The sequence below is a fragment of the Hypanus sabinus genome, chromosome 15 (assembly GCF_030144855.1).
Source record: "Hypanus sabinus isolate sHypSab1 chromosome 15, sHypSab1.hap1, whole genome shotgun sequence".
Taxonomy (NCBI): Eukaryota; Metazoa; Chordata; class Chondrichthyes; order Myliobatiformes; family Dasyatidae; genus Hypanus; species Hypanus sabinus.
The window spans coordinates 77,987,929-78,004,712 of record NC_082720.1 but is presented as its reverse complement, the minus strand read 5'-3'; the positions used below and the strand labels follow the sequence as shown (position 1 = coordinate 78,004,712).

The 16,784-nt window shown below is 38.4% G+C and overlaps 1 protein-coding gene across 2 annotated transcripts in view; it reads right to left on the bottom strand.

Moving 5' to 3' along the window:
• Nucleotides 1-681: 681 nt before the first annotated feature.
• The window catches only part of LOC132405614 (septin-8-B-like), an 82,133-nt gene continuing 66,030 nt past the window's right edge, over nt 682-16,784 (bottom strand). For both annotated transcript variants that reach the window (XM_059990558.1, XM_059990559.1), the window contains 5 exons: nt 16,567-16,663; nt 16,024-16,192; nt 12,595-12,727; nt 11,529-11,719; nt 682-7,238 (listed from right to left, as the gene is read on the bottom strand). In XM_059990558.1, the coding sequence (XP_059846541.1) occupies nt 7,235-7,238; nt 11,529-11,719; nt 12,595-12,727; nt 16,024-16,192; nt 16,567-16,663 (594 nt within the window). In that variant the 3' untranslated portion in view covers nt 682-7,234. The remainder of the gene's footprint in view (nt 7,239-11,528; nt 11,720-12,594; nt 12,728-16,023; nt 16,193-16,566; nt 16,664-16,784) is intronic.

The following is a 16,784-nucleotide window of genomic DNA, read 5'->3' as shown; positions in this document are numbered from 1 at the left end:
GCACAACATAAATTCACTTCCTCCAATCTGAAAAGTGGGAAATAATACCCATACTGTGGAGTCTGATGTTTGAAAGTTATTGGGAGAGCGAGAGGGAAAGTGGGGGGGGGGGGAGAGAACGAGATGTAGAGACATAAACTACAACTAAGAAATTGAAAATAAACAATTTACTACTATAAAAATGGATCATCCACGTACACTGGCAAACTCTTGGCAAGAGTATATGCGAACACACACCAGTATCCATAGTGTTGCCCCATAGTCAGTTAATGCTTATAACTAAAGTGGAGATTTTGCCATCATTGAAGCCAATAATAAACATATGGAAGTACATTGAGCTATTTGATTTGAACAGAGCTTGATGGAAAATGTTAACACAGCATTTTGCAGGCAAATTGTGTATCCAAAGTTATGGAAACAGGAAGGGATAGAAACAGGAAAAGAATGTACCACACCATTTTTATTACTCTGGAAAAGAGGGAATAAAAGAGAGGCATACAATTTGGACAATGCCATAAAGGTGTTTGGGATTGTACCAATGATTCCCTCTTTGCCAGTTTCCAGTGTAATTACTGAGTAAGACAGCTACTTGATTCAGACCTTAACGTAGTTCTCCTCTTCTTCATTTTACTCTGTCCAGGGTGGGCGTCAAACATGTTATGGAGACAAGTAAACTAAATCTCAAAAATCAAATGGTTTATTAACATTTAATGATAAAGTCATATGAAACAAATAATGAAAATTAAAAAGCACATTTAAAAACAATATATACTGGCATAGGAATAACCATTTTGATTTTGCACATCAGTTTTTAAACTATCATAAAATTAAAGATGGATACAATGCTTCAGAGTAACTAACCAAAATTCTAAAATACAATTGAAAGCAACAATTGATGATAGATGTCAGTGCTGTACTGACACAAAATGCTTGAACAATAAAAAGGATTGTTCAAGTATACAAATATTCCACAAAGCACAAGATCTAAGCACACTGACAAGTTCACAGAATTACAGAGGCAGAAATAATAAAAAAAATACAAAATGCACAAAAGGATGGAAAAAGTACAATGAACTGGAATGACATGGAGCGATACAGTTTCAGGTAACAAAAATCAGCATTTGAATTATTTGCAAAGTGTTTAGAACAATTCAATGCATGACTATAGTCTACATAAATATATTTTATAAATATTTATGATTTTAAGCAAGCACTAAAAAAAATTGTTGCTCTACAACTTTACTACAAGTTTGGCCCAATGAGGGGAAATTCCATCTTAAAATAAAACTGATTTTTTTAAAAAAAGAAATACTTTTGCCTCCAGATATAATACATAATGTGCACTTCTATAACTAATGACAAAGCTACAATGCCCTTTTTCTCAAAGTATTATATTGTTAACAAATCATTCAGACTCCAATACTCTACAAACTGAGAAGATATATGGGAAAGTAAATTCCCACGTCAAAGCTAAGAACAGAAAGATATAAAATATTTGGTTTAGCTTGTAAGTTAAAAAGCCACAACAGCACTGTAAATCACAGAGAAATTTAAGGTATTACAAGCTAGATAACTATCAATTATTTTCCTCTCATTCCACCCCCTAGTCTCCCTTTGAATCTGCTGATATTTTTTTTCTCTCTCTCTATTCCACCTGCTCTACTGAAAGCACTAAATTAGAACTAAATCCTTTATGTTGTATATTTAAAAAAACAAGTGATATTCCTTACGTACAAGGCAGGACATCTTGTTGATTATTAGGAAAACAACATCAAATGTGCAAGTAAAGGTTAGCATCGGTTCCTGTGAAGAAGTGCCCAATACCACTGCATGGGTGAGAAATGCAAGTTACTTTTGCCCCCGAGGCCAGCCCCATTGAGAGCAATTCTACTTTCACCTTGTGGAAGGAGGGTCTAATAAAAATTGAAGTATTAAGCAAAAGTGCCCAAATAAATGATTGAAAAAATCAAGGGGAGTATATATTTACAGCAACAAGATGTCATCTTGCGCTTTCCTGAGTTTATAAGTCAAGTAAATAAGCTACACCCATATCCCCATCAGTACCATTTTACAATTAACTGTGAAGAGGTACAGGAGCTATCCATGGGTAACTCAGTGACTTTCTCTTCACAATCTGTAGGTGTAACTGACCTTCAGCCTCCAACAGCTTTGTAAGGGGTCAGTATGAGGAGAACTTAAAGTGGGGCTTCCTCCTCCCACCACAGGATGAAGGATCAACTTAATTACCTGCATGTGTTTCATTTAAATCAGTAAATTCTAGTGAATTTAAGTATCAAGCGATCTATAAATTCAATCATGTTCAGTAATTCACCACGACACATCAGAAAAATACTTCCCCCCTCCCCCCGAATTGGATATTATTCCTTTGCAACTTTTTAATTGAATTACTGTAAGATTCTACTACTGTAGAATTCCAGTTAGGATTCAATCGAGAACATTATTTCGGTACCATCATGAGTAACATCATGATATCATTCAATTATCCCAGGAGCATCCGAGGGTAAGAACGACCAAGCCAAACACACTTTTGCGGTTACTCTGGGCTGGGAGTCCCGTGAAAATGCCAACGATCATCTCCTCTCCATCAAATCAAACCTGGTCCACGATTTCCCTATTATGGGTTTGGTTCTCCAGGATTAACAACCTATTCATTCCCTGCATCCCCTTCTCTCAAGATGCCAGTTGCTACCATTGAATCACCACCACCCTATGCCTCTGCTTTCTTGTCCAGTCAGGGCATTGTCCACCTCAGCCTCAGCTCACACACTTGCCTGAATGCTGGCATACACCCTGTGTGTTCTCCACATGAAGAAAATCATGCAACAAATGCCCCATTGCGCTGGATCCCTGATAAGAGTACCATGCACTGGTCCTATGTCCCATCTGTTAGGATACACAATGAGTCATTGGCTAAAACGTTTAGGTAGGGAAGAGAAAACAACAGACTACAACCAACAAATAACTGGAGAGCTCTCTCGTCTCACCAGTGAGAAAATACCATTGGCGATCTGTTGAGGAAAATACCATTGTATCTCAAGTATTGGAAGGAATTTTGTTTTCTGTAAAAGTCCTTGTATTAAAAAACACCCAAGGGGACGATTTTCAAGAAATGTGCAAAGACTTTGTAAACTGAACTAGATATTCCACAAGAAGATAGGTGTGAGGCAGATGGTGTTGAGGAAGCAGCGAGGATGCAGAAGAACTTAGGCAGATTAAGAGAATGGGCAAAGGAGTGGCAGATGGAATACAGTGTCGGGAAATATATGATCATGCATTTTCCTAGAAGGAACAAATGCATTGACTATTTTATAAATGGGGAAAATATTCACAAATCCAAGATGCACAGGTTCTTGTGTGGGATTCCCTAAAGGTTAACTTGCAGGTTAATTCAGTGGGGAGGAAGGCAAATGCAATGTTAGCATTCAGTTTGAGAGGACTAGGATATAAAAGCAAGGATGTAATGCTGAGGCTTTAATAAGGCACTAGTGAGGCCTCATTTGGAGTTATGTGAGAAGTTTTGTCCCCCTTATCTAAGAAAGGGTGTGCTGGCATTGGACAGATTTCAAAGGAGGTTCACAAAAATGCTTTCAGGATTGAAAGGGTTAACATATGATGGCTGAGCCTGTACTTGGTAGAAGTTAGAAGAATGGGAGAGGGATCTCATTAAAACCTATTGAATATTGAAAGGTGTAGATAAAGTGGATGTGGAGAAGTTTAAGACCAGGGGACATAACCTCAGAATAGAGGGATGTCATTTAGAACAGATGAGGTGGAATTTCTTTAGCCAGGGGTAGTGAATCTGTGGAATTGGTTGACACAGTCAGCTGTAGAGGCTAAGTCACTGGGTGTACTTAAGGCAGATTCTTGATGTTACGGCGTGAAAACAGGAGGCTGTAGTTCAGACGGAAATGGATCAGCCACAATCAAATGGCAGAGCAGCCTCAATGGGCTGAATGGCTCAATTCTGCTCCTATGACTTCTGGTCGAAAATATTGGTCTGCACAAATCGACTCATTTCCACACTTTCCCTGGAAGTATCAGGAAATTCTGGGCACTCACATGAGCATATGTGTCCTGACCTGCCCAACAAACACATAGTGAAGTTTACTGAGTAGACTCTATTGGGAAATATGTTTGGTGAACCTACATCAGGGCTAGATCTGGTACAGGAAAAGTAACTCCATTAATTACAATGGCAACAGCAATAATGGAATGAAGTATAAAGACAATTTGGATTATATTTAATTGAGTATTATTATTTTTATTGTTTTAAATTGTTAAGACACAGAAGACTATGGAAAATGGGCATCTTGTTTGGCATGGCCCAGTTGAGCCAGAGGGCCTACTTCCATGTTGTATGATTCATTCGATGCTCCTACCGTGGGCAAATGGGATTAGCACAGACGGGCAAAAACGCTGGCATAGATGTTGTGTGCTGCTGAGTCCTTCTTTGTTGTAAAACCCCAGATTCAAACTGAAATAGTATCATAATTAATACTTGCACAAATATGCCTCTCCATTTCAAGGAAATTCAAAAAGATTCAGTGATCTTAGGTTTTGCAACAGCTTGACACAAATGCTAAACAAGTAGGCTATCAACATTTGTCAGCATAACTAACACTACCACTTGAAGGGAGGGTTAGGAAAGGTTCAAGGAAGTCTTCTACAGAGGGATATGTACAAGCTAAAGTGTGAATGGCGATCAGCTAAAAAATCCGAGCTCATTATTTAAAAGATGCTCATGGCAATTTGTGTGACAATTTCAAATGAATCTTTCCAATCTTGATAGGTTTGCAGCACAATGAAATATTATTAAGTGCCCTCTATTCACTAATACAAACAAGTTCTACAAATTTCACTCTTCAGAGGAAAAATACTAATTCTGAACCAAACAAATAAAACTTTAAATCCTTCATACAAATATGTAGCTAACCTGTTAAAGTTGAAAAAGCTATGTTGAATAAAGCTGAATATTTCTTAAAGAAAATATTCAGTTTTGTTTACTAAATTATTCCATTCCTTTTTAGCTAATGCTGTTTATAAACAATTCCTTTTATATTTTTTGCTTAATAAACAGGAGGAAACAATAGTTTGCTACGAGCTAGGAAAATATACTGGTTCAATTTGTTAAAATAATGTAATGGAGATAAATAAACTCACTGGCCATTTTATTAGGTATACCTGTTCATTAATGCAAATATTTAATCAGCCAATCATTGGAAGTAACTCAATGCATAAAAAGCATGCAGATGTGGTTTGATTATTGTTCAGACAAAACATCAGAATGGAAAAGAAATGTGATCTAAATGACTTTGACTGTGGAATGATTGTTGGTGCTGAACGGGGAGGTTTGGGTATCTCAGAAACTGCTGATCTCCTGGGATTTTCACGCACAACAGCCTCTAGAGTTTGCCAAACTGGTTCAGGCCAACAGTAACTCAAATAAGCATGCATTACAACTGTGGTGTGAAGGTCATCTCCGAATGCACAACACATCAAACCTTGAAGTGGATGGGCTACAGCAAGACCACACCTGGTTCCACTCCTGTACCTAATAAAGTGGCCACTGAGTGTATGTTCTCTTGCATAGTACCGTTCTTGGCTCCGGATATCTCAAAACAGGCAGAGATACCTGAAATTTAATTCTCTACTGCAATGCAGTAAACACCGTAGAAAATTTGGACACAAAGGTTCTCATGGAAAAAATATGATGCTGCAAGAACCTGAGAATTTGCTTTTCAGAACTTTCATTGAGGGATAAATTTTGGCCTGGAGATGAGAAGTCTAACACAAATTTAAAGAACAGGGTAATTTCCTTGTTCTTCTTCAAAATTGCGTCACCTAGTGAATAAATTTCACGTCACGTGCCAGTGATAATAAACCTGATACTGATTTCTCATCCAAGTGACAGCAACTCAGCGTGAAGCACTCTCAGTTCAAAACATCAGCTAAGAATTTTGGGTACATTTCTCAAGAATATGACCTGAAACTTAAATCTTCTGAATGAGGCAACAGTGTCACCAAAGACCATCAATCACAGAGAGATTGAATGACAACGGTAGAAGAATTACGTTCAACAACTCCATCACCCAGTGAGCTACTCCACCGTTAAACTGAAATACATGATGCATCCAACACAAAGCCTTTAACCGAACTACTTAGCAGAAAATTTTGTTCAATTTCTGTTTCCCAGATTTCAAATGCACAGCTATTCTTCATTACACTGATCCGACCACTTAATCCTTCTGCGAGGCAGGTGCAGAAGGACTTGTTCAAGGGAGTGTTATGTCAAAATGATGAGGCCAGCACCCCTTCCATAGGTTGATGCATAAAAAAGCTCAAAACATTAAAAGATGCATCTATGTCATCTTAACTTGACACTTCCTGTGGAATCAACAAACATATTCCTTTTGATTCGCTTCACCAAATACAGGCAAACCTCAGCAGCATAAAAGATCAGCTCAGCTGATGGTCTATTTACATACTTCAACTTGAATTATACCCAACAATGCCTGCTAAGTCTTTTGCAAAAGGGAGATAAAAATTAACTGTTCTATCTCAATACCCCACCTCAGAAGGCAAAGCCATGATGTTATTGCTCAACATAGAATTCAGAAAACATTGGCACAGAATTGCACATTTCAGCATTCCCCAAGCGCCAACTTTAAGATTTTAAAACATCCTTCATTTATAAAATATAAATTTATAAATAGATTAAGAATAAAGTTTAACTTGATTTCCATCTTGTGTATATTCTTCATTGTAGCATTAACACCTTAAGCTGTTAAAAAAATCATGGTTTTTGCATATATATATATATTTCAAAAATTGTTAAGTATCATTTTGTATAGTTTTTTTAAACTATTGTAGAAATGTTTACAAAAATAGTATAAATATACTGTATATAAAGTTCATTTTAAAAGGGCCATTTGAAGAAAAACGAGAAATTCAGTGAAGTTCTCAACATAAAGATAATGTCAAACTAAATGGTACGGGCAAGCATAATTCACATGATGGCCTTCCGAATGGAGCATTTCATACGTCCTGATGATGACTTCGTCTGTCCAGGCTTTGACTTGGAACGTTTGTGGTCCATGTTGCAGCAAAGTGGAGGCAGGAAGGTGAGGAGGCAAGAGACTTTTTATGTGATAATTATGTTATGAACATCACAAGAAATAATCCCATATGGATAGGTTTAAATATGCATGAGGCTTTAACTGAAAGAGAAAAAAAAACACAAAAATGAGAACTGAAAGAATGGGGCAAATCATAAATGGTCATGTTGTGTGACATAAAAAATAACATTCCTAAAACCAAATAGTGATGTGAAAGGAAGTGGTGAGAACAATTGAGGAAGTGGAGAACTGGAGGGCCAATAGAAAGCAAAGGGGGAAAGCCCGTGGAAAGAAGTGGTGAGTGTGTTGGAGTTGGGGGTGGCGATGGGGAGGTGGGGGTGAAGAGAGAGAGGGGGAGTAGTTGAAGGGGGGTTGAAGAGAGGGAGGAAGGGTGGTGGAGGAGGGGTGAGGAGAGAGAGGGGGTGAGGAGAGGGAGGGAGAGGGGTGAGGAGAGAGAGAGGGGTGAGGAGAAAGAGGGAGAGGGGTGAGGAGAGAGAGGGAGAGGGGTGAGGAGAGAGAGGGAGAGGGGTGAGGAGAGAGAGGGAGAGGGGTGAGGAGAGAGAGGGAGAGGGAGGGAGGGGAGGAGAGGGAAGGAGGGGAGGAGAGGGAGGGAGTGCGAGAATTAAGAAGGTAAAAGTAACGAATTCAAATACAAAATATGCAATGTTCAAATAAATGTGTCCCTTAACAAAATAAAAGCAACCCAAGCACTTGTCATCTTTTGTAGAGATAGAGAGAGAGAGAGATAGAGAGATAGAGAGAGAGAGAGAGAGATAGAGAGAGAGAGAGATAGAGAGAGAGAGATAGAGAGAGAGAGATAGAGAGAGAGAGATAGAGAGAGAGAGATAGAGAGAGAGAGAGAGAGAGAGAGAGAGAGAGAGAGAGAGAGAGAGAGAGAGAGAGAGACAGACAGAATTTAAAAGTAGAGAAGTGATCCTTGGTTAGAGCAGCAATCTTGCATTACTTAGGATTGAATTCCTTGAGCACTGCATACAACTCTTGTCAGATTAAAGACTGCTGAGGCACTGAACTGAATGCAACAGAAATTTACAAGGAAAGTACCAAAAATGTCAAGTTACCAGAAAGTGAGATTCTTTTTTGACAGCTGCAGTATGTCCCAAAGAACTTTTCAGCTGATCAAGTAACTTCTTGAAGGTGGTGTTGAAGCACTTTCCAGTAGTAAGTAATCACATAGTGTCACTAGACAAAATGTCCCAGGATGCAATCTCACCAACAATGAAGGAATGATCATATATTTCCATATCAGAACCTGCACAAGAGGTGTTGCTTAATATCTGCTGTCCTGCCCTTTTGATGCAGATTAGAGAGGCAGGAAGTGCTCACAGAGGAATTTGGGTGAATGACTGTAGTGCATATTATAGATGATACTCAGTGCACTGGAGAAACAAGGGAATCTTTAGGAGAGTAGATGTGATGCTTTGGGGTGCATAGTATTAAGCTCCTTATTATTGCAAAGCATTCCATCAGCAAAATGGAGAATCTTCCATCACACTCCTGATCTGCAATGCACAGGGAGTGGAAAGGACTGGACAAGTCCATGTATACATGCTGTCTAGCCTTGAAATAACAGGAACAGTTCAAATTGGTTCTGCTTCCTTTCTCTCAAGAAGAGAAAGCTGGGGAGGGTGACTTAATAGAAGTCTTTAGTAATTATGGGAGGTTTGATAAAGTATTTTTTTCTGTTTATGGAGAGGGCAAAACTAACTGTCACAGACATGACTGATTTGTTGGCCAGAAAGAATGATAATCTTCAAATCAGTGAATTCAAATGAAACAAGGGCAGTGGAAGCAGTCTTTGTTCTTGCCGTGTGCTTGGGGGATGGAGGCTGCCATTTTGTGAAGACACTCGATTCTCCATTTTGTGAGTTTGACATGCTGGACTTAATTAGTGTTTTAAAGAAGATACAAAGGCTTCAGGTAATCTACTGGACTGGAGGTCATTTCCAAATAAAGAGTTGTTTGTGAGGTGTTCTTTGGTTGGCTATAACATGCAGGATTGTGAATGCCTGAGGCGATTCAAACTCATTGCTGACTGAGAACAAAGAACCATGAGTCAGCAACTGTCCCTTGATGGGAAGAGGACAATAGATGGATGCTGCTTTGGACCAGAGCCAATGACCAGGTGTTAAAGGCCAGACACATGACCTGCAGCCAATGACACGGGAATGTGACATTTGAATTGATAAGACATGGATATAAAAGTGGATGCTTTGAGTGTGCTGGTGGCGGTAACTTCAAAGAATAACCATCGCAGACACAAGCAAGAAGAACCCTGCGTGAAGCACGTGGAGAGTGAGTCGGGACCACGAGGAACAAGGAACGCCTGGCCAGCGTAAATTTCTCTGCCCGGGTAATACCTTTGCTATTCTTTGACTATCCAGGAGAGTCGGGGTACTTAGCAGGTGTGCGCACAAGATATTTAGTGTATAAATTCACGTATTAGTTAGTTTGAACAATAAAGGTAATTGTCAGTAAATACAGATCTCTCTGTGCCTCACTCAGAATCGTTGGAAGAGGTAGAAGTGATCTCTCTCTCTCTCAGATTCTAAGAGAATTCAGAAGTCAAACAACATAAGACAATGGAAACCTGAAATGAAGTGAAAAAATGCCAGAAATGGAACTTTTTTTTGTAAATATAGTCATTTGAAAATCTTTTTACTTAAAATACATGAAAAGCTCAGAGGCACTTAAAGCAATTAGAACATAGGACATCATGGCACAGAACCCATGAACACCACCTCACTACTCTATTTGTTTATTTTTGTACAACTTATTTAACTACTTTATACATACTTACTGTAATTCACATTTTCCCTCTTTTTCACTTTACGTATTGCTGCTGCAAAGACAAGTTTCACTACATATGCTGGTGATATTAAACTTGATTCTGATTCTAATTCAGTACAGGCCCTCTGGCCCATGATGCTGTGCCGACTTTTAACCAACTCTAAGATCAATCGAACCCTTCCCTTCTTCATCATCCATCTGCCCCTAAACGTATCTGCTTCCAGCACCACCCGTGGCAGGGCTTTCCACACATCCAGTGCTGTGTAAAGAATTTACCTCTGACATCCCCCCTGTACTTTCCTTCAATCACCTTCAAATTATGCCCCCTTGCATTATGCCCTGGGAAAAAAGCCTGGCTATTTGTGCTATAACTGTTCTATGTTCCATAAAGGCCTGCTTTGGAAATCTACTTTAAAAGGTCATGCAGGACAAAGCTATCAGCTACATAGCATGACTCTGAGCCATATTAGTGTAAAAGGATTTAGGTCACTTGAAATTCAAAGCAATGGTTGTTTAAATTTAACATTGCATCAATTCAGAGACCATGAGGCAAAGTCACGCAATTGAAATATCCCATTATGCAAGTTCTGCTTGAATAAATACCCTCATGCAGCACTTCTGCCACTATTCATCAGCAAAATAAAGCCTGGATATTTTGAGATGTTAAAATACACACATAAAGGGGAAGAGTAGATGGTGCCAGCTACAAAAGAAAGGCAGCATTTTATGATAGCTGCCATTAACTTTGTGCCCATCAATATGCCTTGAACTTCTGTTTCTTCATTATACCTAAGACATACTATAGCTGCATATTGAAGCTGACTTGAATTAGTCTCGCAAGCAGAAGAATGTTCTGAATGCTCTGTCTCCCCTCTGCTTCATTGGTGCAATAATTACAGAAACACCCTGAGGACTACATAGAAGACTGCAACAGAACTTGTGCTGCAAATTCAGGGAAAATCCGTACATCTTAAATAAACAATCCTGTGGGAATTTCACACCACTAAGTTTATAACAAACACTTTTCTAATCCTTACAAGTTATGAATGTGGCAAGCAAAGTCTGCAACTGGCCTCACTTCATTTTCAACACAGGCAAGCTCGATTAATTCATATGAACAGCATGCCTCAAAAGCAACTTCTATTTGCAAGCTGCCTATTAATGTGGTTCATTACTTCACCTATAATTATTGTTCGTTTCCAGCACTGTGGTTCATTTTTCTACACTCCTTCACTCTCAGATTCCATGACTAACTTCATGTACATTAATGGAGTAATAAAGATTATACACCACCAGCTGATCTCCGGATTTCTAACTGACGTTGTCCTGGAAAGTGGTATGATAGCAAAAGAGCAAGTAATTCAGGGGAAGCCTGTTAGTTCAGTTAGATTTGGAAAAGAGATGTCTGACAGAGGAGAGCTTGCTGTTAGCATAATGATTGATATACATGCCACAGGACAGGATTAATTATCAGTATAGGACAGCCAGGCTGAAGATTTAGAAATCAATATCCACAGCAGCAACAAGTAGATACTCTAAAGATAATTTACAATTAGCCAGCGAGAGCTAGTTAATCCAGCTTACTTTTTTCTATCTTTGTCTTTCTTGAATGGTTGTTGTCCTGTGGCCTGGAAACCTTGCCCCTGCAGCGTTTGGGCTGCCATTCTCCGCCGGTTAAATGCGTTCATCTCTTCTTCCAATTCTCGCCGCTTCTCCTCCAGTTTTCTCTTCTCTTCCTGGTGTGTTTTCTTCAATTGATCAAACTGATCATGAAGCTGTAACACAAAGCCAAGTGGATGATGCAAACAAAAACCTGTTCTCCAGCTTATTCCTCAGAGGAAATATGAGACTGTACATATAACAACACTTGTCATTCCAGTATCAAAGATGCTGCCTGATCCTTCATTACATCAGAATGCAAAATTCTAAATCAATTATCTTCAGTCTACAGATGGATACTCCGAGATTTCAGTTCAAATGTTTTGATGCTCTTGTCAAGACATCGATTCCCTGATATATTAAGTATTTTTATAAAACAGGTAGATCATTCACACAAAAAGTTGAAGGCTTATTTATATATATGTTTGCTTTGTTAAATAGTAGAAGAGTGCTGGGGATCCAAAATTTTCGTTCCAGAATGAAGTACTAAAGCAAAGAAAAATGACTTTTTTCTTCTTTTTGACAGAAGAAAATTGTGCTTAAAAACAAAATACTCCACAAATACTCAGCAGGTTGAGCAGCACCTTGTGGGTAGAGAAAGTTGCTTTCTCAGGTCAATGACCTTTCATTAGAACTGATGCAAGAGCATCGACCTGAAACATTAACTCCGCTTTTCTGTTTCTCCCACACAAGTGCTGCCTGGCCTACATATTTTGTTTTATTCCAGCATCTACAGCTACTTTTCTTTTGATTTTCAGTAGTAATGGAAAAAGTCTGGGGAACATCAGTTAATAATTTTAACCACTGTTCAGAGAAACTAAATGAGTGTAGTATTGAAAAATGAACTCAATGCACTTTCAGTGACTGATACACACAAGCACCCATTTAGCTGTTGTCACCAATGAGCAGTTTCTATCCCATAAAATTTATGGCTTCTGCAAGACTGTTGATAAAATATGACTGATTTTCATTTCTTTAGAAAATGGCTCACCTCCTTTTCTTTCTCTTTCAGATCTGTCTCAGTTTCTTTAACTCTCATGACAAACATTTGCCTCATTTCCTCTTCCTTTTTCTGCAGTTCACTCATAAATTCATTCCTTTTGGCTTCATACGTTTCCTGTAGGCTAAACGAGATATTCCGAATTACAGATAACTTCCCAAATCAGTTTTCAACAAATTATATAGACCAATTAAAAAATAAACTTAATTGAGAACTAGCTTAATTGTGACAGATGCATAATTAAGTAGTCGTTATCGTACCCCATCAGTGCATCTCAAAAACCACTAATCACACATAAAGATAAACATTTCTCTTAATCGTTTTAGCTGCTTGCGTGATATGCATGAAAACCTCCAGCCAAACAAACTCACACAGAATGGCAACAGTTACCCCACACAGGAACTGAATTCAGAAGTTGACCCCAGAGAAGAAATGACTACAGATCATGCTCTTCACTGCTCTAATTTTCAAAAATTATCAGCCAAATTTCTAAACACCAGCTTTTCAATATACAGTGGATTCCAGTTAATTGGGCCATCAAGTTAATCAGGACTGCCACTTATTTGGGACAACTCTTAAAGAACAAAAAATGAATCAAGAAAATAGCTGGGATTCCCTTTGTTTATTTGGGACACTACGTCTCTTAACCAGGACAGGACATTGTTGCCGAACAGTTTCTAACTAGTGTAGTTGTGCGCTCTTGTGTGGCCAATAAACACCATACTGTGCTCAGAGAAAATAGCTTTTAAATAGCGTTAGTTGCTTGTGCTTGTGTTATGTTATCCATTTGGGCCAATGGATGTCAATTCGAAAAGCAGTGATTTTGGATCATTCTGGGTTTTTTTTACCCTTGCCAAGATGCCATGAAAAGATTTGACACTAGCCGAAAAAAAATTACACAGCATGTCTGTCCTGATTTTGTTCATTTAAAACCAACCAAGTAATCATGGCAGGGTACACTGGATGAATTCTTCCATCAATAATTATAATTAACTAATATACTGTTTTATAGTACTGTAGTATAACCATATAACAATTACAGCACGGAAACAGGCCATCTTGGCCTTTCTAGTCTATGCCAAATGCTTACTCTCACCTAGTCCCACCGACCTGCACTCAACCCATAACCCTCCATTCCTTTCCTGTCCATATACCTATCCAATTTTACTTTAAATGACAACACCGAACCTGCCTCTACCACTTCTACTGGAAGCATTGGTAGTGTTCTGTAATTCATTTAAATACATAATTTCATACTCAGTTAAATGGTAATTTGTCCTTTTTAAACCTTTTTAACTATTTTCATGAAACTCTAGCTAACTGGGGCAGCTACTTAATTGGGCCAAAATGTACTGCCTTGCTGTGTCCCAATTAAGTGAAATCCACTGTACTAGAATATAAACAGTGATAAAAGAATGAGATAATATCCCAGCTTTGTTCAATTTGCGAAGCCTCACATAATTGAACAAAGATATTACTGGGTTTTTCCAATTTTCATACATTTGCAATATTAAAAGCCAGACAACCAGTTCACCTTCCCAGCTACACACTAAACAGCCATTCAGTGGTTAGCTGCCGAGTTATTTTTACACTTTTAGCAACACTGCTACTGAAAAGTACACAAGGCAGTCCTGGGGAAGTGCCCTGTATTTCTACCGGGAAACATCCTGCATCCCATCAGGTAGCATAACCAAGATCACATCCACAAATATGAACACTGCTGCCCCTCAGACTGAGCTGACAATCAAAAAAGATGATAGTGAGAATTGTACATAGATTAAAAAAACTAGTATAGTCTGTAAATTTCATATCAGATTTGATTTTCTTAATGAATTCCAAAGCTTAGTCCACAGTGTTCAATATTCCAATGTAATATTTCTCTGGAACATGGCATTTTAAATCATTGTGTGAAACACTTTATAACTGTGCTTTATTAAATATTTGAATCTAATCTTACTATAGTGCAGTGCCAATGGATGTATTGGGGCTGCTGCAATAACTGAAGACCTCCAAAGACCTGAATAATAATACATTTCCAAATCTGAATAGGTCCAATACCTTTGCCTTGCTAAAGGAAAAGGAAATTCTGTGCAGGAAGCCAAGTAAAGATCCCTAACCACAACCAGTTGAAAATTGATCTCTTCCAGCAGGACGTACCCAGATTTAGATCTGAGGAACACACACTTCCAAAGTGCCAAATCTGGGATCTCTGATGTCCTCTGACTCTTTAGATTTGAGTAGTTTCTTTGCACAGTTAAAACCCCTCACTATTGTTGCCTTTGTATTTCAAAAAATACTCTAGGAAAAGCCCAAATACATTAATGGAAAATACTGTTTTACCATTTTCAGTGATTTTTGATGCAATAATGAAGTTGATAAGGGCAGTGTGGTCAGTGTACATGAGCTGCAAGTACAGTCTTTTGTTGAGATGCGATATAACAGGGTATCAGTCAAGTTAAAAGGTACTGCGAGATGGATAGGAAGTTGGCTGTGTACAGGCCATAGGGGGAAGACTGTGAATTTGAATTGGAGAAGAGTGAATTGTGGCACTTTTTATGGATTGCTACTTGGGCACTGATACAGATCTTTAAATAAAGCAATGACTTAGGGGTGTCAGCTACAATTTCTAAATTTGTGGATTTTAAAAAATTTGGTTCTGTTTTGAACTGTGAAGCGGTGGAGATACATTGGAGCAGGATAAAACAAGCTGATATGGTCAGGCACGCGGCAGATGAAGTTCAGCATTGAGATACATGAAGCAAAGTACTTTTACGGAAAGAATGTGGAGAAGTAATATAGAATCATGTGTTGTGTGTTTTTTTAAGAAAGTGTGGAGCAGCAAAGGGTCCTGGGGGTATTGGAGCACTGGTTATGTAAAATGGCAGGGCAGTAGTCAAAGTGTTCAAAGGCATTCATAATTCTTGGTTTTATCAATAAAGAACAGATGATAAAAGTAGAGAGTTCATGGTGAATGTTTTTAAAACACAAGTTGTGCCTCAGCAATACTATGTTCAATGTTGGCTTAATGTGAGTAAAATCGAAAGTAGGATGCAATAATTGACAAAATTCAAGCAGTCTCAGAAAGTGGATGAGGTTATCAACTGAGATGCAGCTTAAGCTGTCAAGTTCTTCCAGCAGTTTATGTTTTTCCTCAGTCTCTGGTGTCTCTAAACAGAAAGATGCCTATCAGAAATCCACTCAAATTCAAGAAATGAAAATCAACTACAGTTGTATTTAAAAGGCATCAGCAAGGATTGAACATTTGGAGTTCAAATTCCATGGTCATTTTTATGGGAAGGTTTACTTTTGTGCCTTTTGGCAACCTCCAAGCCCGTTCAGTAAATGTACAATTTTCACCATACAGTATACATTTACATGATTTTATAATATTTCTTCAAACATTGATGGACACCTTCTGACCTGATTGGTTTGCTGTCAGGATCTGTGTCTTTGAATCCCATCTCCTCCAGTTTGCAACGCCGATATAACTCGTAGTGCCTCGTATGCGTCTGCTCCCTCAGGTCCTCCATATTAACACGAATCAGCATTTCACGCAGCTTCACAAAGTCACAATGATTTTCATTTTCAACTGTTAAAGTAACAAAAGTACTTAAATCACAGATGTATAATTATATTTGCTTTTATTTGTTAAGGAAAGAAATGTGATGAAAAAAATTTGCATACCTATTTACTATGCAGTGGACAGAACTACATAATACATGTAACATCCCATTCAATGAAGACCCTCCACTGAATTAGCAATCATTTGCACTTAATCATATTCATTACAAAACTGAACAAAATGGAAAGAATATTTGATCCCAAATGTTTATGACCGATTTTCACAACAGGAGTGCAAACAGCTGATATGTCCTTTAAGCATTAAACCCAAAGTTTGATTTTCCAAAAATATAAAGAGCCTAACACATAACTTTGTATCTACTTTATGAAACTTCTACCTACCCTGAACAACACCCCAAGGGTACTGCCGAGCTTTCACCATTTTATTTCCCACTTTCACCTCTTCCATACTGCCAACAACTGCAAATGGGAGGTGAGCCTGCAGGAAGAAAATGCAGATTTATATATAAAAAAACCTCTCACCATCCCCTCCCCAATGCTACAGTATCTCAGAAATCTTATCAACTTGTGAACCAATTTCCTTAAGGAATTGTAGGTGC